Source organism: Prionailurus bengalensis, chromosome B1, assembly GCF_016509475.1.
Source record: "Prionailurus bengalensis isolate Pbe53 chromosome B1, Fcat_Pben_1.1_paternal_pri, whole genome shotgun sequence".
In the NCBI taxonomy this organism is placed as follows: Eukaryota; Metazoa; Chordata; class Mammalia; order Carnivora; family Felidae; genus Prionailurus; species Prionailurus bengalensis.
The window spans coordinates 40,925,458-40,947,403 of NC_057344.1; the positions used below are offsets into that span (position 1 = coordinate 40,925,458).

General features: G+C 38.2%; 1 protein-coding gene across 4 annotated transcripts in view; it reads left to right on the forward strand.

Annotated features, from left to right (window-relative positions):
* KAT6A (lysine acetyltransferase 6A) overlaps positions 1-21,502 on the forward strand; it is a 114,707-nt gene extending 93,205 nt beyond the window's left edge. For all 4 annotated transcript variants that reach the window (XM_043563144.1, XM_043563157.1, XM_043563154.1 and 1 more), the window contains exons 10-17: positions 2,994-3,135; positions 4,630-4,791; positions 5,871-5,964; positions 7,936-8,167; positions 8,891-9,098; positions 10,284-10,886; positions 13,672-13,984; positions 16,054-21,502. In XM_043563144.1, the coding sequence (XP_043419079.1) occupies positions 2,994-3,135; positions 4,630-4,791; positions 5,871-5,964; positions 7,936-8,167; positions 8,891-9,098; positions 10,284-10,886; positions 13,672-13,984; positions 16,054-18,740 (4,441 nt within the window). In that variant the 3' untranslated portion in view covers positions 18,741-21,502. The remainder of the gene's footprint in view (positions 1-2,993; positions 3,136-4,629; positions 4,792-5,870; positions 5,965-7,935; positions 8,168-8,890; positions 9,099-10,283; positions 10,887-13,671; positions 13,985-16,053) is intronic.
* The last annotated feature ends 444 nt before the right edge of the window (positions 21,503-21,946 follow it).

The following is a 21,946-nucleotide window of genomic DNA, read 5'->3' on the forward strand; positions in this document are numbered from 1 at the left end:
AGAAATTTTAGTTGTCTGTCACTCCTCTTTCCCTTCCTTTTTTCCCAGGATTTTATCTATGTTTCTCAGATTCACATTGTAGGGAATATTTAGTTGTAATATTTAGGTCTCAAAGTGAAACTGTGTTCATGGATTCTTCTATGTCTTCATGTTGCCGCAAGTTAAAATTGCTCATTGAAAATTTAGCACAGGTAAATAAAGGTAAGCAGTAGAGTAGTTGGAGGGAGGAGGATGCCTTTAATTACATAGGGAGAATTCGACCTTCCTTTTTAAGAAGAAATTATTCAAAATCCACATATTCAGTAAAACAATCTGGCAGTTGTGGGTCAGCTCTGAGACTCAGGGTATCTAGTGCCCACATTAATGATGAAGTTTATAATTGCGGCCATTTCCTTTTGTGATTTTTTTTTTTTTTTTTTTTTTAGTTCTGGTTGGTAAGGAAGGAAAAAGCTCAGGGCGCCGGGGTTCCTCAGTCTGTTAAGCAACGGCTCTTGATGATCTCATGGTCATGATCTCATGGTTTGTGAGATCGAGTCCTGCATTGGGCTCTGTGCTGACAACATGAAGCCTGCTTGGGATTCTATCACTCCCTCTCTCTCTGCCCTTCCCCTCTCTTGCTCTTTCTCTCAAAATAAACCTTAAAAAAAGGGGGGAGGGGGAAACCATCTATCTCACTGCCCTTCCTTCTCTGAGTAGTGGAATTTGAAGCAACATGCAAAGGAAATAAGCACAGTTGCCTAGGAAACCTTTCTTTTTCATGCCCTTGGTTCCTGTTTCTTGACTTCAGTTTATGATGTCCTTTATTATTTGTTTTACTCAGTACCTTATTTTGGAATGACTTGTATTAATGATATAATTTCGAGTTGTATTGGTCTGTCTAATATGAGAGATGTTGGAAAACAGTATTAGATATTGTAGAGACTTAGAAATATTATACTGAAATAGTTCCCTCGAAGCTTTTAGTGCACTGAATGGCAGTTTTCACCCTTATTTGAGCATGAAACACTTATTACATACAGGACTAGTGTTTCCATAAATACGCCTTGGCAAAGGCCTTGGTTGAATGTTAGATGTTTTCAGATAAAGTATAATTAAGTTTTAAAAGTGGCCTCCTGGGGCACCTGGGTGGCTCAGTCCATTAAGCGGCCAACTTCAGCTCAGGTCATGATGTCACAGTTAGTGGGTTCAAGCCCCTCATCAGGCTCTGTGCTGACAGTGCAGAGCCTGGAGCCTGCTTTAGATACTGTGTCTCCCTCTCCCTCTGCCCCTCCCTAACTCGTGCTCTCTCTATCTCTCAAAAAATGAATGAAAAAAAAAAGTCTGTCTCTCAAAAAAATGAATGAAAAAAAAAAACGTTAAAAAATGTGGCTTCCAAAGTGGTACTTGAAAAAATAGTGTGGTCTTGACACTTTAACAAGTTAGACCTTTTGTGTGTTAATCTTTTCTTTAATTCCATTGTAATCTTTTTAAAGCATAGCTGTCCAAACTGATAGCAACTAAATTAATGAGGTTTATTAAAATTTCCTTCAGCCTCAATACTTATTTGAGAGACAAATTTATTTGGATTATATATTTTGTCATCCTATCCAGTATTTTTGTGTATGTAGTTTTTAAAGATAGTATCAGATCTCCGATTACCAAGGCATGACCAGTTCTGGACACACACAGTTCAGGATGCAGGGAAGTCTGTGTGCTGAGGATAAATGAAGTGTGTATTTTATAATAGAAGAGCCATGTGGTCTTCTGGATTAGACTAAAACCAGGTATAAATTTTAATTAGGTTATATTCCTTCTTACGAACTAATCCAGTCACTTTCTTGCCTAGCTCCTCATAAAAGGAACATTGTAAAGAAGAAGTCCTGTTAAATTATTGCTAAAATAGCAATACTGTTGTATAAATACAAATTAATACTAGAATATCTGAAAGATTAATTTGAACTTTTATTTCATTTGTTGAATAATAGACTTTTAAGTTACAGGATGTAATGTGATATTTAACCAGAGGAAAAGCCAGAATTTCAGGGGTTTCATAAGGAAGGAGGTAGTGCAGTATGTCCTAACTTGAAAAAACATAATCATTATTACAATTTTATACTTAAAAAGATAATATAAAATCTGCTTTTATAGTACCCACCCTATATCCGTTTTACTCAGCACTCTGTCCCTAGTGCAATTAGCACAAGGCCTAACACACTGTAGTATAGTTGACCCTTGAACAGCACTACAGTTAGGGGCCCCAACCTGTGCAGTCAGAAATTCATGTGTAACCTTTGTCTCCCCAAAAGCTTAAGTGGTACTAATAGCTTCCTGTTGACCAGAAGCCTTACCAATAGTATAAACAGTCAATTGACACATAATTTGTATTAAATGCCCCATATATTATATTCTTACAATAAAAATAAAGTAAGCTAGACAGAAGAAAATGTTAAGAAAATCATAAAATACATTTACAGTACTGTACTGTATTTACCAAGAAAAATCCACTTATAAGGGGACCCATGCAGTTCAAACCCATGTTGTTCAGAGATCAGTGGTATTTAACAAATGTGTATTTTCTTTAAAAAAAAAAAAAAAAAAAGAATGATCAAATAAAGAACCAAAGAAAATATATAGCTTGACAAAATCTTCTTAGTGGTGTGTTTTGAAGGTAGACTTTATTTTCTACTTATTAGAGATTATCAAGGAGGGGAGAATATGAGATTTTCATTGTCTGCCAGGTGGGTAGCTTTTAAGAAGACTAGGAATTACTAGTCTGATAGGAAGAGCACTGAATCTCGGGTATCTTCTCACCCTTGCCCTCCTATTAATTAGTTGGATGCTATTAACCAAATTAATTTTGTCTTTAGTTTGTTTTCTGTCTTTCATTTGGTTAATGGGGATGATAATACAGTCTCCACCTTTTTACTTGAGTAGTAATGAGAGTCAAAAAAGAATAGCTGTGAAAGTTTACAGTCTTATAAAAAGTCCTGTCTTTCTTTAATTATTATTTACAGGCTGCCTAAATTATATCTTTGTGAATTCTGTCTAAAATACATGAAAAGTAGAACTATTCTCCAGCAGCACATGAAGAAATGTGGTTGGTTCCATCCTCCTGCCAATGAGATTTACAGAAAAAATAATATTTCTGTCTTTGAGGTAAAGTAGATGTTTTATAGTTGTCTTCCTATCATTTCAAATGCAGTACCACCTATACTGTATCTAATTGTAGTTGTCTTTTTTGCAATGTTATTTTACTGTTGTACTCACTCTTGAGTCTGATAATCCAGTTTATAGGAGAAGCAGAATTAGGCCAATCCAGATTGTACTGAGGTCACAATCTTGATCTCAGAATAAATTATTCTGTATTTCAGGATTCCATTTGATTATAAAATACCAAATGATTTTTTATGTTTAGATGTGATAAAATTGTGTCTTAGAATCTATGAAATAATGGTATTTAAGTGAAAAAATTTCTGTTGCCTCACTTAAAGGAATATTTGGTAGAGATATTTAATAACTGTAGTAAGTTGTATTTTGTAAAGTTATAAAAATATATATTTCTTCATCATGATGATATGACTTAGGCTATGTCCGTGATTTTGTGTTGTTGGTCATGGGGTTTTAGTTTCTAGATCCTCAGTTCATGGTTTTACTGCCAGGTATTAATTAAACACCTGCCATGTGCTCAATTCTGTTAATTACTGTGATGATAGAATTTCAGATTGTGGGGATCACTCAGTCTCTAACTTTCTTGATTTTCCCTGCACCTTCATTTTAGGTGAGAAGTAGTGGATCTCTTCACCCGCGGGGGGGGTGGGGGGGTGGGGGGGTGGGGGGAGGAAGAATGGTGTGGTCTACAATACCCAAGAGCAAAGTGCTTCTCGCCTTAAGCATATATTGGTGTATATTTTAAAAGAAGTAATATTAAATTACTTAAATTGTTGAGGTTTCTATCCTGAAATATTGATGTCTTAGGGTTTAATGTGGGTATCGGTTGGCATTTGTGTAAAAGAGCAAGCTCTCGAAGCTCCAGCAACCCAGGGGTGTGTCAGGAGAAATACACAGTGGTGCTCCTGATCTTGGCCATCCTGATTCCAAGGAATCTCTCATTTGCCAGGTTGCTACCTAGGGAACCTGCTTGGTTGATGCCTCTGGCAATAGTTAATACTCCTGAAAATAGCTTTATTTCGGGGCAAATCTGATTGTGGCAGCCAGACTGCATTGCTTTTGGATGCTGGCATAGAGTGGACTATAGTTATACCTTATTTTACTTAACAAATGTATTTTAGAAGAGGCTGCTTTTAGATCTTTTGTTGAATTACTTTAAAAAATGAATCAAATCAGCTTGCTGTCTGAAGGATTACTGCAACCAATCTTGTTATAAAAGCAAAAAGTGCTGTTTTTAAAAGGGTCATCATCTCCTTGTCTTGCTATTCGTACTTTGTTGAAGTGCAGTATTTTATATATTTAGTTGTCTTACAACAGCAGGTACCATAATGCTGCTGTTTCAGAGGATAGCTTCCAGGTTCTGATCACTGACAGCTCTCTTAGGCTGGGCTGTGGATACTCACAGGTATTGTAAGTGATGTGTATTATTGTTCTAGAACTAAAGAGCGACTTTACTGACCATTTTGTTCTATTATTTTCTAGGTTGATGGGAATGTGAGTACCATTTATTGTCAGAACCTATGTCTCTTGGCAAAGTTGTTTCTTGACCACAAAACACTCTATTATGACGTGGAGCCATTTCTTTTTTATGTACTAACACAGAATGATGTCAAGGGCTGCCACCTTGTTGGCTACTTTTCTAAAGTAAGTATATCAGCTTAAAATATGTTTGAATTCACACGGAAATCTGAAGCAATCTTTGTCAGTTCTCACTAGAACACTACAAAGTGCAGCACCTTCTGGGCACCATCTAGCTTTTGGAAAGGAAAATAGAAGGAATATTCAGAAACTTACCAAGGGCTAGAAGGTATCTAGTAACATTCAACAGACTGTAGTCTCCTAGGAACATGAGCTGCCGATTATACTCAAGAGGAAGAGTTTTAAAATGACTTCTATTCCCATGGTAATAATAGATAGAACTTGTGAAATAAACACAGTCATTACCTCTTTGAGCTCTTTCTCAGTGTAAGTCTGCTCTTCCTACTTTAAATTTGAAGCACAGAAATAAGAATAAGCCCTTTTTATTAACGGATGTTTTCTTCCCTTCCTATAGTCTTTCATTCTTTTGGGGTGAACAAAAGGTTTTTTTTTTGTAGTCAAACAACGTAAAAGATGTACTTTTATTTAAGCTGGCCTGTGGTAAAATCTAAGTATATGAAATGGCTAAGTGGAAAGTACCAGCTTTCTGTTGGCTATTTCAGAAGTTAAATATCATTTTATATATATTGCCTTATTTTTAAAAGTGTACACAACATTTTGGGGTTATTTTTGTAAAGTTAGGTACAACTAATGGGGAGATGGGACTGCCCTATGTAGCACCAGAGCAGGAAACAAAAGAATCCCTGAAATAGTTGAAATAGTTGTTCCCCTGAATTTTCCCATTTCTGGAGTGTCACATCGACTCATGTCTATAGCTTTGCAGATTGATTGGGACTGAGATTCCTCTGTTCATATTAGGCAATGACATACTGTTTTTGAGTTGCAGATGGTGTTGGATGGCATAATTTTATTTTATATTTTTATTCTCCTGGGATGGTTGCTTTGTGGGTAGTGACAATGACTTAACGTGGTCCTGTCTCCTCCCACTGGGGTATTTTTTCCTTGATGCATATGGTATTCTCAGAGGACTAGGGCTGTGGTTTTGACTGTTAGTCTTTGTTTCTTAATAATTAGCATTACTATTCAGTCTTACTAGCGTGTTGTTTTAAAACTTTCTTTACCAGGAAAAGCACTGCCAGCAGAAGTACAACGTTTCCTGCATAATGATTCTTCCCCAGTACCAGCGTAAGGGCTATGGCAGGTTTCTCATCGATTTCAGTAAGGATTATAATAATATCATTTCTCATTATCTCTTTTTGTGGGCCTTCCGTATATATTTTTAAAGATTTGCAGATGATTTATTGGTTGCTAGTATCTTTTGTCATACTGCTGTATGGGACTTTAAAACCTAAAGTCATGAATTTTTTCTTTTTTCTTTTTTTTGGATTGGACATGAAATATTTTTAAATAGCCTATACCGGAGGTGCCTGGGTGGCTCAGTCAGTTAAGCGTCCTACTTCAGCTCAAGTCATGATCTCATGGTTTGTGAGTTCAAGCCCCGTGCCGGGCTCTGTGCTGACAGCTCGGAGCCTGGAACCTACTTCGGGTTCTGTGTCATCCTTTCTCTCTGCTTCTCCCCTGTTCATGCCCTTTCTCTCTCTCCTACAAAAATAAATAAACATTCAAAAAAATAAAATAAAATAGCTTATACTGAATACTAACTTCTGTGTGATCTTTTGCAAATAGTTTTAATTTTCAACTGCTAACTTACAGTGGAACTTAGTTTTATGCTAATTCTAACTCACAACAATACTAAACACGTATAACTACTTAATACAGTAAAGTACAGGACTTGCCTTATTTTTGTTATTCAATTATCTGGGAAAGTGTATACATCATTTCTTACTTACAGACTCTACCTAGTGGTTAAAATATGCAGTGCACCTTTAAAAATCTTAAAAATAAATGTCTAGGAAATAATTTATAGGAAATACAGGAAATAATTTAATCTGACTTAAAAAGGGAAAGGAACAGTTCTGAAAAAAGTCATCATGGAACATGTTGATAGTCTTGCTTAGAAAGTAAATATATGTTTACAATAAATTTTATATTGATTAATAAAATAGTGATTTTTCAGGGAATATTTTGATACGGTTTTTCTTCTAAGTATCAGATGGTTATATCACCAGTGGTAAGAAGTTAATTCTCAAGATGGACCAGCACAGCTTACTCCACTTGGCCTTAGACTGCACTTCTGACCATATTTTATTGGAAATATGCCACTGATTATTTTGTACATTTTCTTGGCCTTTTTGGATTAGTAGTAGAGAGAGCAGCTTAGGTTATTTAATATCAATATATTGTGTTGAAATAGAACTCATGTTTGGATGTGTTATTCCATTACACAGCAAAGTTAGGGGAAAATTTGTTATATATTTGAGATAAACAATAGTCTAGGATTATTATACTAATTGTTTTCATTTGCTTTTCCTAATGTAACCTAATTTCCCACATTACCATTTATAGATTGCCTTTAATAAAGTTTCCTTTGATGACAAAAAAACTATATTTCTTCTGCCATCTCCATTTTTGATACTTCTTCTTAGAACTTATGCCTTTCTTTTCCTGATCTTGAGAGTCATGCTCTAGACAGGAGGACAAATGCCACCATACACTCACTGTGACAGCCCCACGCTGACATCCTTACTTATCAAGAATTACGGTGACGGGTAATTGCAAAGAGAGCTTTGACTGAAGTGAGAAATTGTCATCTAATTCACTTGCAGAAGAATCATAATCTTAATAGATAGAATTATTTAAAAACTAAGGCATCCTTTTGTACTGTTCTACAGTTCAGGTATAGCTGTTGCCATCTGGTGGTCCAGATAAAACATGCAAGAGTGGTTCCCCTATAAAATAAAAAGCATTATTGCCTTAATCTTATGTAGCCTGTTAATATGAGGTTGTATGATTTTTTTTTAAGTTTGAATATTTTAACAATGTGGTTTATAGCAAGTATAGACAAAGTAATGCTAACCTCATGTTCTCTCAGTATATACAAATTATATAATCTTCTGCAAATTTGTGTTGAAGTAATTTTTTAATTTGTTTTTTTTCTTGGAGGAATTTGCTTTTGAAATTGTTATTTCCTGTACTACTTAGATTGGTTGTGGAAGAGGGGATTGTTATTTTGGTGAATTAGCCTATTTTAGGCTCGCTGACATATCTGTGATTTGGTGGTTTCTTTAGGTTATTTGTTATCAAAGCGTGAAGGCCAAGCAGGGTCTCCAGAGAAACCATTATCCGATCTAGGTCGTCTTTCCTACATGGCTTATTGGAAAAGTGTAATATTGGAGTGCCTTTATCACCAAAATGACAAGCAAATCAGCATTAAGAAGTTAAGCAAGTTGACAGGTATCTGTCCTCAAGACATTACTTCCACACTCCACCACCTACGAATGCTGGACTTCCGTAGTGATCAGTGAGTATCACATCCCTTTGTTACACTTTCAAAAGATAATCAGGTGAAAGTTTTTGGATCAGGCAGCCAGATATCAATGAAAGGGTATAAACTAATATAATAAACTAATACATTTGGTAATCCTGAGACGACATTTTCCTTTCTATGATCCTTGATACTGTTGACCTTAACTTTTTTTAAATTGTTTTTTCTGGTCTTTCTTCTAACTTTTGGACATAAGCTACTGAATCTTTTCTAATGTTGGGAGCTTCTTCACAATATGAGAACAACTCTAGAAATAATGCCTAATAAAATATATGTCCATGATTTATTTCCATTATATGTGGTATAAAATAAAATATAGGTCAAGGGAAAGTCAGCTCACTCTTATCTGGAGTGATTGGGAAAAGATCACAGAGAAAGGAAGGAAGCATTGGGCTAGAAAGATGGAGAATAGGAGATAGTGTACAGGAGAGTAGCAGAAATTCCAGAGCTGGGAAGTATGAGACAGTGAATGGTTAAAATAACCAAATCCATTGCTGTTGTTGAGTATGAAGTATGTGTCCAACTTTGTATTTGTTCGTTATCTTGTATGGTGGCATATTTCTGTATTTCATCTTCTCAGGCAGGCTATTTTTGAAGCATTTATCATCATCTCCAGGTTTTCTAGGGGTTATAGCTCCATATTCATTGTTAGGTACTCTTATACGTTGTTGATTGCTATAAACTTTGCTCTGGTTCCAGATTTGTGATAATCCGCCGGGAAAAACTTATCCAGGATCACATGGCAAAGCTTCAGCTGAATTTGCGGCCTGTAGATGTAGATCCAGAATGTTTGCGCTGGACCCCTGTCATAGTCTCCAATTCTGTGGTCTCAGAGGAGGAAGAAGAGGAGGCTGAGGAAGGAGAAAACGAAGAGCCGCAGTGCCAGGAAAGAGAATTAGAGACAAGTGTAAGGGCATGAGTAGTCTCTGTTTTTGATAACAGAAGGCTCTATTTTTGGTTTTCATGATTATTTGTGATATGTGTTACAATATCTTAAACCAACACAGTCAATTCACATTAGATTTTCAGAGATGATTACAGTGATAGAGATTTCAAGAAAGCTGGGTTTTGTTTACTTAAATTGTATATTTTTAAGCCTTAGGTCATTAGGAGACCTTCAAATTTGTAATAATGTGTTATGTAGAACTAAATATTTCTTACCAGAGTGCTGATAAACAGCTAAATCTTAAGCTGTGTAGTAACTGACAAATCTGAATTTAATTCTGACCATTGTTAAAACAAATTAAGATACCTTTTCCTTAAAGTAAAACATTAAGGAAATAATGTAAACATGTATGTTCTAATAGAGCACTAAACAGTTCAGTGGGTACACAGATGTCTTTAGCCATTAAAGGGTTAATGAGGGACTGTATGACATTGTATAGTTTTCAGTATTTTTTGTCATGTGATGCATACCTTTCTCTGTTTTTTTTTTAAAGCCGTGCTTTCTTCCTTTAAAAATCTATGTCCTCCTTTGATAAACGTAAACAATCTCATGCCCCTGTTTAATGTAATTTAATTTTCAAAATGAAATTAATATTCAGAATAAAAATAAATCAAAATAATTACAGAAATTTTCTTTCATTTTTTTCAAACACCCCCTTTCTCTTGCCCATGCCCCAGAGTCCATCTTCTCTCCGTTTATAAATTTTTATTTCTCATAAATTTTAAAATTATATCATTTAACATTTATAAGAACAATGCTGTTCATTTTGTTTATTGAAGGTGGGATTACATAGTGGTTAAGAGCACTAACTCTTGGGTCCGACTGCCTGGGTTTATATCCCAGCTTCTATATTTGCTGTTGCATGTCCTAAGGCGAGTTACTTATATTTTTTTGTGCCTCGGTTACCTCGTTTGTAAAATGAGGATGTAATAATAACACTTCATACAATTGTTAGGAGGATTAATGTATCCTATAAAGCATTTAGAGCAATGTCAAACACATGAGAAATATTCATGATAGCTACTAAATTATGCTTTTCTTTTTTAAAGCTTTGTTTTCTTATCTCTGTATTTAGGAGGTCAAATAGGAGATATAACTGAATAAGGCTGAAAGATTAACCAACATGGTTTTATTTTCTAAAACCAGGTGGGAAAGTCTGCATCTCGGGAGAACAAAGAACAAGATTCTTACTCTTCGGTAGAAAGTGAAAAGAAACCAGAAGTTATGGCACCAGCTAGTTCTACGCGTCTGAACAAGCAAGTCCTTCCCCGTGATAGTCTTCCTGCAAACAATCAGCCATCTCGGAGAGGCCGCTGGGGAAGGAAGAACAGAAAAACCCAGGAACGTTTTGGTGATAAAGATTCTAAACTGCTCTTGGAAGAGACATCAGCTCCTCAGGAACAATATGGAGAATGTGAGGAAAAATCAGAAACCTCCCAAGAACAATACACTGAAAGTGAGGACCAGTCAGCAGCCTCTCAGGAGCAGCCCAGCCAGGATGGGAAGCCAGACATTCCCAAAAGAAGACTAAGTGAGGGGGTTGAACTCTGGCGAGGACAGCTAAAGAAGAGCCCGGAGGCACTGAAGTGTAGGTTACCAGAAGGCAATGAGAGGCTGCCCCGTCGCTATAGTGACGGTGACAGGGCTCTCCTCAGAGGCTTCAGTGAGAGTAGTGAGGAAGAAGAAGAGCCAGAAAGTCCTCGGTCCAGCTCCCCACCAATTCTTACAAAGCCCACACTGAAGAGAAAGGTAAGGCTTTTCTCGTGATTCGTTTCTTCGAGTTGTCTGTTCTTTCCCCAGTTGCAGCTTACTATATACATTTGTCTATCCCAGAGTTCTGAGAAAGTAAATGTAGAAATTCTTAGTGTGTTATTTTTTAGACTTTATACCTTGGTGTATTGTAGCTTATGATCCTCCCAGTGAACATTTGAAATGTGTATAGGACTTCTTTGGTTCATGGAAATGAACATAGACACCATGAGCTTATTTAAGAGCCAACAAACTTTTTTAGCTTGCTGGTTTGATGTTCTGATCATGACTTTTAGGGATTTGTAAAATATTTTAAAAGCATATATAGATCGGAAATGTTTATGTTAGAAAAGGAGAGAAGTATTTGACAGTTTGATGGACAGTGGTGCCCTGTGTCGGGGGTGCTCTGAGTGAGGCCATTCGTCTTGAGTGGGACTTACCCCCTGTGGTCTCTTCTCCCATTTCTGTCTCCCCACCTCCCCCCCCCCCTTCTTCCAGTGGTTTGACTTAACCTGGTTGTGAAAATATTTTCTCAGTTCTATTTGTCATCTTGCAAAGTTTGAATGAAACCAGTTTATAAATGCGATGAGAGGATGAAAACAAGTTCTGGTAAACTGTATACCAGAACTTCCCCAGGCTGTGGAGTGAACTTTAAGCATTTCCACAAGCCAGCCACACTGAGCTCAGCAACCTGGATGAACCACCGTGTAGTAGCAGGGTGACAGCTTCCACCCAAAGCAGTGAAATTGTTCCTTTCCTTAAGCAGAGCCTTATGAAAAAAAAAAAGGGGGGGGGGGGCTATATATAAAAATACAAGGTTTTAATTTTAGAACAGTTTGAGATTTATGCAATTATTGCGAAGAAAGTACAGAGAGTTCCTGTATTCCTTACACCCAGTTTCCCCTATTATTAACCTCTTAGGTTGGTATAGTACATTTGTCACAAATAGCCAATATTTTGTTAACTAGAGCCCATATTTATTTAGATTTCCTCAGTTTTCCCTTATGTTCTTCTCTTCCAGGATCTCATCTACCATACCACATTACATTTAGTAGCCATGTCTCTTTGGGTCCCCTTGGGTGTGACAGTTTCTCAGACTCCTTGTTTTTGACAACCTTGACAGTTTGACGAGTACTGGCTAGGTATTTTAGAGTGTACCTCATGATATTAGAATGGGCTAATAGGTTTGGGGGAAGAAGACCACAGAGGTAAAGTGTCATTCTTATCATATAAAGGGTGTGTGATACGTGTGTACGTGTATACACATGCACACACCAAACCACAAGAGTATTACTGTCAATATGACTTATCACTGTTGAGGTTAGTCTTGATCACCGGGTTTGAGGTTGTGTTTGTCGGTTTTTCCACTGTAAAGTTACTCCTTTGTTCCCCTCTCCCATACTGTACTTTTTGGAAGGCAGCACTGCCCACAGGCCACGCTTAAGATGTGGATAGTTGCACTGTATTCCATAGGAGTTCTGCTTGGAGATTTACCATTTTTCCCCATCTGCTTATTTATTCAAGCATTTCTTTATGTCAGCATGGACCCAGATATTTACTTTTACACTTTGAGTTATAAACCAATAGTACTACTTTATTTAATTTGTTCCTCAGATTCTTCCAGCTTTGGCCATAGGAGTCTTCACTTCTGTGTCCCTTTAACTTAATATGTACCCCCATTGTTGTGAAGGTGTTTTGGGTTTTTTTTTTTTTTTTTTTTGAGCACTTCCTTACTTTCTAGTACTGCGAGATGATCTAAGCTTATCTTGTATATTTTATGTCCCAGTCCTAGAGTCAGCCATTTTTCCAAAGAGCAGAGCCAGACATGTTTAACCTACTTTGAAAATTGTACTTCAACTAAACAGACTAGTAAATTTGAAGTGGAGAGAAATTGAACCCTGGCTCACTCTGCCATTCATTATGTGATCAGGAAGACTGTATTTTTGCCATTCCAGGCTTCTATTGCCTATTTTTAAAACTGTGCTATTTCCTTGTGTAAAAAAGAGAATATCGTAACAGGCAGTGAGATCATGTACACAATACCTGAAGTTCTTACAGAAATGCGCCAGACTGGGAGTCAGAGACTGTCTTTTACAACCGTTTCCATACTGACTGGGTATGTGACCTTACACAGGTCCTGTAACCTGTCTCACCTCTGTGGAGTAAGGAGATTGGATTAGATTATTTCTGGTGCATCGTCTCTATCATTTTGTTTTATCTGTTGTGTAATTTAAGGTATTATTAGATCAACCCTAGTACAAAATTGTGCCCAGTGTGCCACTTTCCAGTAACAGATTTATTACTTTTGAAATACTTCGTATCAGGTAATTACACATCAGCTCCATGTTTTTACATTTCACCATAACTCCTTATGGGTAGCTCATGAAGATGGCATACAGCTTTACTAATAGTTCTGTTGATCTTCAGAGAGCTATGAGAGCAACAAAAAGTGTTTTAGTCCTTTTTTTTCCCCTCTTGAAGTAAGAGAAGTTAAAGGACTAGCTTCTGTGTCATTTCAGTATTGAAATAGGCAATTCCCTAGGGTGTTAAATTTAACTGAACTATTAAAGGGAATTATAATATCTGCTCTCTGTGCCTTTTATAAAGTTCTATTCAGTTATCCAACATCTTTCTTTGATACTTTATGGTACCTTATTATAGTATTTTGAAATAATATTCAAAATGTCTGTTGGCTGATTCGAGTAGGTTTAAAAACTATTAATCGTGTTATTAATAGAAATGATAGTATTAATTCCTGTAAATGCTTTCTTTCTCTTCTAAATAGAAACCAATTCTTCACCGAAGAAGGAGAATCCGAAAGCGCAAACACCACAACAGCAGCGTGGTCACAGAAACGATTTCTGAGACTACAGAGGTATTGGATGAACCTTTTGAAGACTCTGACTCTGAGAGGCCGATGCCACGATTAGAACCCACGTTTGAGATTGATGAGGAAGAAGAGGAAGAGGATGAAAATGAGCTCTTTTCTAGAGGATACTTCCATCGTTTGTCCTCACAGGATGTGCTCAGGTGTCGATCCTCTTCTAAGAGGAAGTCTAAAGATGAAGATGACGAAGAAGAGTCCGATGACGCTGATGGTATGTTTTACAGAACCCACTGCTTATGGTAGTTTTAGTGTCTCTGAAGAAACACACTTCAAGTGATAACTGCAAACCCTTCAACAAAAAAGCTGAAAAATGACACACCCCACTAAGCAAGTAAAGGACGGCTTGATAATCTCTAAAAATTTGTGTCAAGCACATTCATCCCCATTTTCTCCTTTAGTCCTCTGTCCTTTTAAAAAGTTTTTTTTCTAGTCTTCCCTTCAACTGAGGACCTAGTTTTTCCACTGGAGAAAATATCTTGCTGTTAGGAAATTGTTCTTTTTTGCCTAATCCTTTCTCAGCCCTTATCTGAATCTTCAGTTAGTTGGTGGATTGGAGTTAGCCTCAGGAAGATCTTGAAGTAATAACCCTTTACCAGAAAGTACACTCTTGTGGACTTACCTGTTTTGCTAATTGTTGTATGCTGAGTGCTTAAAATGGACACTCAGTAAATATTGTTAAATGAATACATGCTAAGATGGTTCTAAGATCCGACTCATGTAAATTGGACTTGCCTCACATCTGTTCAGGATGTGAATCATATCTGAATCATATCTCTAATTTGCCTTTCTCTACGAGTAGTAAATTTCTAATAAAAATGGTGACAGTGCCTCAAAATAGGCTCAATTTTTATGGCATAGCTAAAAATCCAATGGTTTACTTTTGAAATAGCCTTGTCATTTAGAGATAAAGAAATGGGCTCAGAAATGTGCTAGGTCACAGACTAGTTCATCCTCCCCTAAAGTTTCTGCCAGTGCCTCATGCTGCCTGCAGCTGCAATGTTTGCCTCACCATAAGGTCAGACTGAGTTTTTTTTTTACTTTGGTGGGTGAATTTGAAGAAGTCTAGTTGTCCTCTCTTGGTGGATGTATAGCTTTTATTAACTGAGTTTTTTTATTCTTCTCTTAAAAATAAATCCACTCAATTTCGTATCTAGTGGAAACTTGTGTTTTCTCCATTCTCCTGTTTTTATATAATAAATAGTTTTAAATAGTGATAAGATGACTGAGTTATTTTATTGTGATGTATATATTAAACTAAATATTTATTGTATAAATTTGGCACTTCAGTAAAATTTCTGTCTTGGATCATTGTAGCTCAAATAGTATCCCCCGTTTAAGTTCTTATTGACTTGGACAAATTTTCTCTGATGCAACCATTTCCATTCTTTATTTTCAAGTTATTGCTAACTGTACCTTCTTAGTTCTCCTCTCCAGATCCTGTTTTTGCTTGGTGTTCTTCCTTTTAGAAATTAATAGGAAATGTGAAGGTACTTAATGCTGCACCACACCTAAATATGGTTAAAATGGTACATTTTATGCTATGCATAGTTTACTACAATCTTTAAAAATAGAAAAAAATTAATGGGGAGAAAATAATACCAATATCAAATTTATTTCTGATAAATCATTGTCATTAACTTGTTTTTTTTCAGGTCAGTATTTATTTGGGACTAAATGCCTTGCAGCTGTTCCCATACAAACACAACATTGACTGAGCATGTCAGATTGCTTAGTCATGGCCTGGAGTAATTAACTCATGATATTACCTGAAGTCATGATTTTATGGAAACTAAAAAAAAAAGCCAGAGAGATAATATAAATTGCAAACAGGGGTAAAACAAAAAAGAAGAAATGAGTTGATTTGTAACTTACATAGTAAAGACAGCTTGTCTAAAGTAGTTGTAATAACTATTGAGTATTTGCATCTTTACACAGCTTATCTCCGTTTTCTAGATGATAAAACTGAGTATTTTAGACTAACTTACAAAACCATGCAGTTGGTGATGATAAACCTGAACTGGCTTTAACTGGTGGCTGGTAACAGAATGTTGACCCGGATTCTTTCATTGTTCTGCCAGCTCACTGCGTGACTTTAGAAGATGTCATTAATTAGTTTTCTCCTTTAGATTCTTAGCTTGTAAGAGAAGGTAATCAGGAGTTTGTGATGATTAATAAAATCATTCCCATTGCACATGTGGTCTCAGAAAAAAGTACTAGAAAATATACAAAATCTTTTAACTTTTTTAACGTGTGTGTGTGTTTTTTTGTCCCTCTGTGTAGACACTCCTGTTCTAAAGCCAGTATCTCTCTTGAGAAAATGTGATGTGAAGGATTCTCAGCTTGAGCCAGATACATCCACACCTATGAAAAAGAAAAAGGGATGGCCCAAAGGCAAGAGCCGCAAACCAATCCACTGGAAGAAAAGACCTGGTCGCAAACCAGGATTTAAGTTGAATCGGGAAATCCTACCCGTTTCTACCCAAGAATGCATTGTTGAGCCCACCGTTCCCATTCCTAAACCGGGACGGAAACCCAAACTTCAAGAGAATGAAGAGACTGTTGAACCAAAAGAAGACTTGCCTTTAACGGAAGAAAGGAAGGATGAGGAGGAGATGCACGTGGAAGCAGAAGAGGTTGAAGAGGGAGAAGAAGAAGATACAACCAGCAGTGAAGTTAGAGCGGCGTCTCCAGTGGATAGCAACAGTCCCGAGACTGAAACGAAAGAACCCGAAATAGAAGAGGAGGAAGAGAAGCCCCGTGTCTCAGAAGAGCAGCGGCAGTCAGAGGAGGAGCAGCAAGAGCTGGAAGAACAGGAGCAAGAGGAAGAGGATGAGGTGGCTGTAGAGACAAACCAGAATGAAGACCATGATGCAGATGATGAAGACGACGGCCATCTGGAATCTACCAAGAAAAAAGAGCTAGAAGAGCAGCCCGTTAGAGAAGATGTCAAAGAGGAGCCTGGTGGCCAGGAGTCTTTTTTAGATACTAATATGCAGAGCAGTAGGGAGAATATAAAGGATAAAGATGAAACAGAACCAGATTCTGAAGAGGAACAGACTTCCCACGAAACATCCATGGTATCAGAGCACATGCCAGGGTCTGAGGACGATCATGAAGAAGATTCAAACTCTAAAGAAGAATTAATTGAGCTAAAAGAGGAGGAAGAGATTCCTCACAGTGAACTGGATCTGGAAACTGTGCAAGCAGTGCAGTCTTTGACTCAAGAAGAAAGCAACGAGCATGAGGGAGCCTACCAGGACTGCGAAGAAACTCTGGCCGCGTGTCAGACCCTGCAGAGCTACACCCAGGCCGATGAAGACCCTCAGATGTCGATGGTGGAAGACTGCCACGCTTCAGAACATAATAGCCCGATATCTTCTGTTCAGTCTCATCCCAGCCAATCGGTCCGTTCAGTCAGTAGTCCCAACGTGCCTGCCCTTGAAAGCGGTTACACCCAGATCAGCCCGGAGCAAGGATCCCTGTCCGCACCCTCTATGCAGAACATGGAGACCAGCCCCATGATGGATGTGCCTTCCGTATCAGACCACTCTCAGCAGGTGGTGGACAGTGGCTTCAGTGACCTGGGCAGCATTGAGAGCACCACAGAAAACTATGAGAACCCCAGCAGTTACGATTCTACGATGGGTGGCAGCATTTGTGGGACTAACTCTTCCCAGAGCAGCTGCTCCTATGGTGGGTTGTCCTCCTCCAGCAGCCTCACCCAGAACAGTTGTGTTGTCACTCAGCAAATGGCAAACATGGGCAACAGCTGCAGCATGATGCAGCAGAACAACGTCCAGCCTGCTGCTGCCAACTGCAACATCAAGTCACCTCAGAGTTGTGTGGTGGAGAGGCCTCCCAGTAACCAGCAGCCACCGCCCCCACCACCGCAGCAGCAACAGCAGCAGCAGCAGCAGCAGCAGCAGCAGCAGCAGCAGCAGCAACCAGCACCACAGCCTCCGCCGCCCCAGCAGCAGCAGCAACAGCCACCGGCGCCACCACCACCTCAGCCCCAGCAGCCTCAGCCCCCGCCCCCGCCCCAGCAGCAGCCCCCGCTGTCACAGTGTAGTATGAATAACAGTTTCACTCCAGCGCCTATGATCATGGAGATACCAGAATCTGGAAGCACTGGGAACATAAGTATTTATGAGAGGATTCCAGGGGACTTTGGTGCCGGCAGCTACTCTCAACCGTCAGCCACCTTCAGTCTAGCCAAGTTGCAGCAGCTGACTAACACCATTATGGACCCTCATGCCATGCCTTATAGCCATTCTCCTGCTGTGACTTCCTATGCAACCAGTGTTTCTTTGTCTAATACAGGACTGGCTCAGCTAGCTCCGTCTCATCCATTAGCTGGGACCCCTCAAGCACAAGCCACCATGACGCCGCCCCCAAACTTGGCATCCACCACCATGAACCTCACGTCACCTCTGCTACAGTGCAACATGTCTGCCACCAACATCGGCATTCCTCACACTCAGAGGTTGCAAGGGCAGATGCCAGTGAAGGGGCACATTTCCATCCGCTCCAAGTCCGCGCCACTGCCCTCTGCAGCTGCCCACCAGCAGCAGCTGTATGGCCGCAGCCCACCAGCGGTTGCCATGCAGGCTGGCCCTCGTGCATTGGCTGTTCAGCGTGGCATGAACATGGGGGTTAATTTGATGCCGACCCCTGCCTATAATGTCAATTCCATGAATATGAACACTTTGAATGCCATGAACAGCTATCGAATGACGCAGCCCATGATGAACAGCAGTTACCATAGTAACCCTGCCTACATGAACCAGACAGCACAGTATCCTATGCAGATGCAGATGGGGATGATGGGGAGCCAGGCCTATACCCAGCAGCCTATGCAGCCAAACCCTCATGGAAACATGATGTACACTGGCCCCTCCCATCACAGCTACATGAACGCTGCTGGTGTGCCCAAGCAGTCACTCAATGGACCTTACATGAGAAGATGAGCAAGATGAACTTGCAATTAAAAACTTAAATATATATAAATAAAGGAACCTTTTATACTGACAAACCAGAGAAAAATGGACCTTTTTCCAGTTAAAATATTGCTGTAGATTTAGAGGAATTTTTCTTTGGTTTATTTTATTTTTTAGAAAACCTGGTCTTCTCTCTTTTTTTTTTTTTTTTGGGTTCATTTTGTTCTGGGTTTTGGTTTTCTTCATAATCTTGAACATTTTACAATAGAACTCATCTAAAAATGGATTTGGGGATAGGGGAAACATGCACAAAAATCTTTTCATAATTAAAAAGAGCCTTACTTTCTTTACATACCACATGGACAGAATTTGTGTAAAAGTGAATTATCTTTATTTTATTTTAAAATGTATGTTTCCCCTCACTGTTTGCAGCTCCCAATGTTGTCATTTTTAAATGTTATATATACATCTCGGGGGTTAACAAGACCCCTTCCTCCAAACCCAACCTTTCATTTCCTACTTCATTCCAGCAGGAGGCACTTAGGGGAGACTCGGATGGGGACATGGAGAACAACCCAAGCTCCTTAAACTTATTATTATTGTTAATATTATTATTATTATTATTAATAAAGCGAGGCAGGAAAATGCTTCTCCTTTTAAAATCCCCTCCACTCCCTACACACACACACACACACACACACACACACACACACACACACACACCCCCACACCCCTCTTGACCTCTTGAAACCTTTCCCCAAGAATGTTTCTTTATAGATGGACTTCATTGAAATGTTTGTTTTTCTTAAATCAAGTGTAATATAATTTGGGGGGGGGGTTGTTTTTTACTATTCCCACTCAGCACTCAGAGACACAAAAATACTGTAAGTCTCAATTAACAGCAGAATCTCAGAGGAAAGCTGTTTGCAATCCTAATCCAGCCTTGGAGGAATAGAGATGGTCAGTTAACAATCAAAAAGAGGAAATTAACCTCTTGTTTTTTACCACCTGGTGAATCAGCCATAACACACATATTCCACGCAGCCTCTTGTTTTTAGTATGTACTTTGAGATGCTAAGGGTCTTGATTCTTGAGCCTTTGACTTTGACTAAACTCAAACAGCAGTCCCCAGTGCTTAGCCTCTTACATTCTTATACAAAGTGTTGATGGATGACTGTACATTTCAGTGATTTGAAAAATACCTGACAGACATTTGACACTGTTTATTTTATGTTGGAAGAGATGATTTAAGGGAGATCATGGTGTGAGTTTTATAGCTACTTAAATGATACATACCTCTAGTTTTCATTTTCTTGAGATCCTGAGTTCATTCCCTGTGAATCAGAGTGCACCAGCCCCTCTCCTGTGAGTGGTTAAAAGAGAAGAGGGATAAACCAACCACCAGCATAGTAGGGCAAATCTGGACAGCAGGGTTTTAGCAGGTTCCTTTGTTGCTCCCAACTCCATTATCTTTTCTCTTGTGCAGCCAGTTCGCCCATTCTCTTCCTGTTACTTGCTCCAGGGATAGGTAAAAAAAAATATATATATATATCTATATATATATCTATATATATGTTCCATCATTAGAAGATGGAAAATATTATACCACTCGGTATGTGCAGTCAAATATCCAAAAGGGGGAAGTACTGCTTAAAGAAATACCTGTAAGCATTAAATTCTCTCCTTTATTTGTACATTTTATATAGATAAATTTTTGAAGTACTAATTAGGCATTAAATTTTTTCAAATGCACAGGTTTGTTGTTTTTTTTTTTTTTAAATACACTTTAATTGACTTTCTCAATTAAATGTGTTAGGTAGAAAAAGGCAGAATTCCACATCTTAACCGCTATCAATTCTGAGCATGTGCAAGGCTGTGTAGGACCCAGTTTCTCTGTATATACTCTTCCAGTTCCCAATCATCTATGTAGAAAGTGCACTGTGCTGCCCTCTCCCTACATCTTCAGCTATGTCATTGCTTCCTGGTTGGGGTGGGGATGGGGTGGGTCGGGAGGGAGGTATATTGGGAGGAGGGTGGGTCAAGGCAGAAGGAGAAGCTGTTGAAATGAGGGCCGTGAATTCAGTTTCTGTTGGTTTGCGGTTGTGTTTGGTTTTATTTGTTTCTTTAAAAAAAAAAAAATTCAATCGGGCAGCTCCCTTTTCCACAAGCCTTTTTGTGACTGTAGAACTATTGTAGAGAAAATGTTCTTTTCTATATTATAAAAGAAATTATCCAACACAGTAATATTGGTACCTGTCATTTTTTCACTTCTGTTTAAAAAAAAAATGTATTTTTAGCAAGATAACTTGGGTAATCTTCTAAAAAAGAAATTTAAAAAACTCACTGTTAGTGACTTTGATGCCTTTTAAAATAAGAGCTTTTTCATTTCATTCCATCTTTAAAATTTTTTATCTTTGTTGTAGAATATTAAAAACTATTTTAAGAAAGATAAAAATTCTCTTTAAAGAGATCTCTAGAGTGTGTGAATAGAGCTCCAGATGCCTCTAAAAGCCGCATGTACAAATGAAGCTAAGTCTATTCCTGTCTGTTTATATTTGCTTTTCCTGTTTTGTAACCTCTTTGTACTTTGTTCATGGTGACTTGTAAGCTATGGGGAAGGGGTGCCTAGATGCCTTTGTATTTCTCCATGTCATGCGCTCCTGGGCCAGTCGGTCTCCCTTCCTCTCCTTGTATGTAATATCACTTTTTTTTCCCCTTTCTAGCAAGTACTTTCAAAAGAACTCTGTACATTTTAACATAAAAAAAAATAAATTATGTTGAGCCATTTTGGATGTCTGTCTTGCATGTGGAATTTTTCTCCCAAATATTTCAAACTCTCAGGTTCCTTTTCTACACACCGAGACTTAGAAATATTAGCTTTTTCACATTCCTCTTTATGTAGCAAGTATAAGTTCATGGCCTTTACTTTGAAATGCCAGTCTTCGTTCCTATGTGTGTTTAAATGCAGACAGTATAGATGGTTTTTCCTCTTCCGGTGAAAATGGTATTATAATCTCCCTTTGGAGTTTTTAGGGGAAATTCCATTGAAACCTATAGGGACTGTAATTCATTTAAGCAAAGAGAGGAAATATGGTCGCAATAACAAGTAGCTCCTAGAACTGGAACAAAGCTGTTTTTTCTCAACTTAACTGATTATGATATAATTGAGGAAGATTTTGCCAGAAGCCAGGGTCTTGAACATTTATGATCTTCTCTGATGTTTTCCAAGCTGTTGT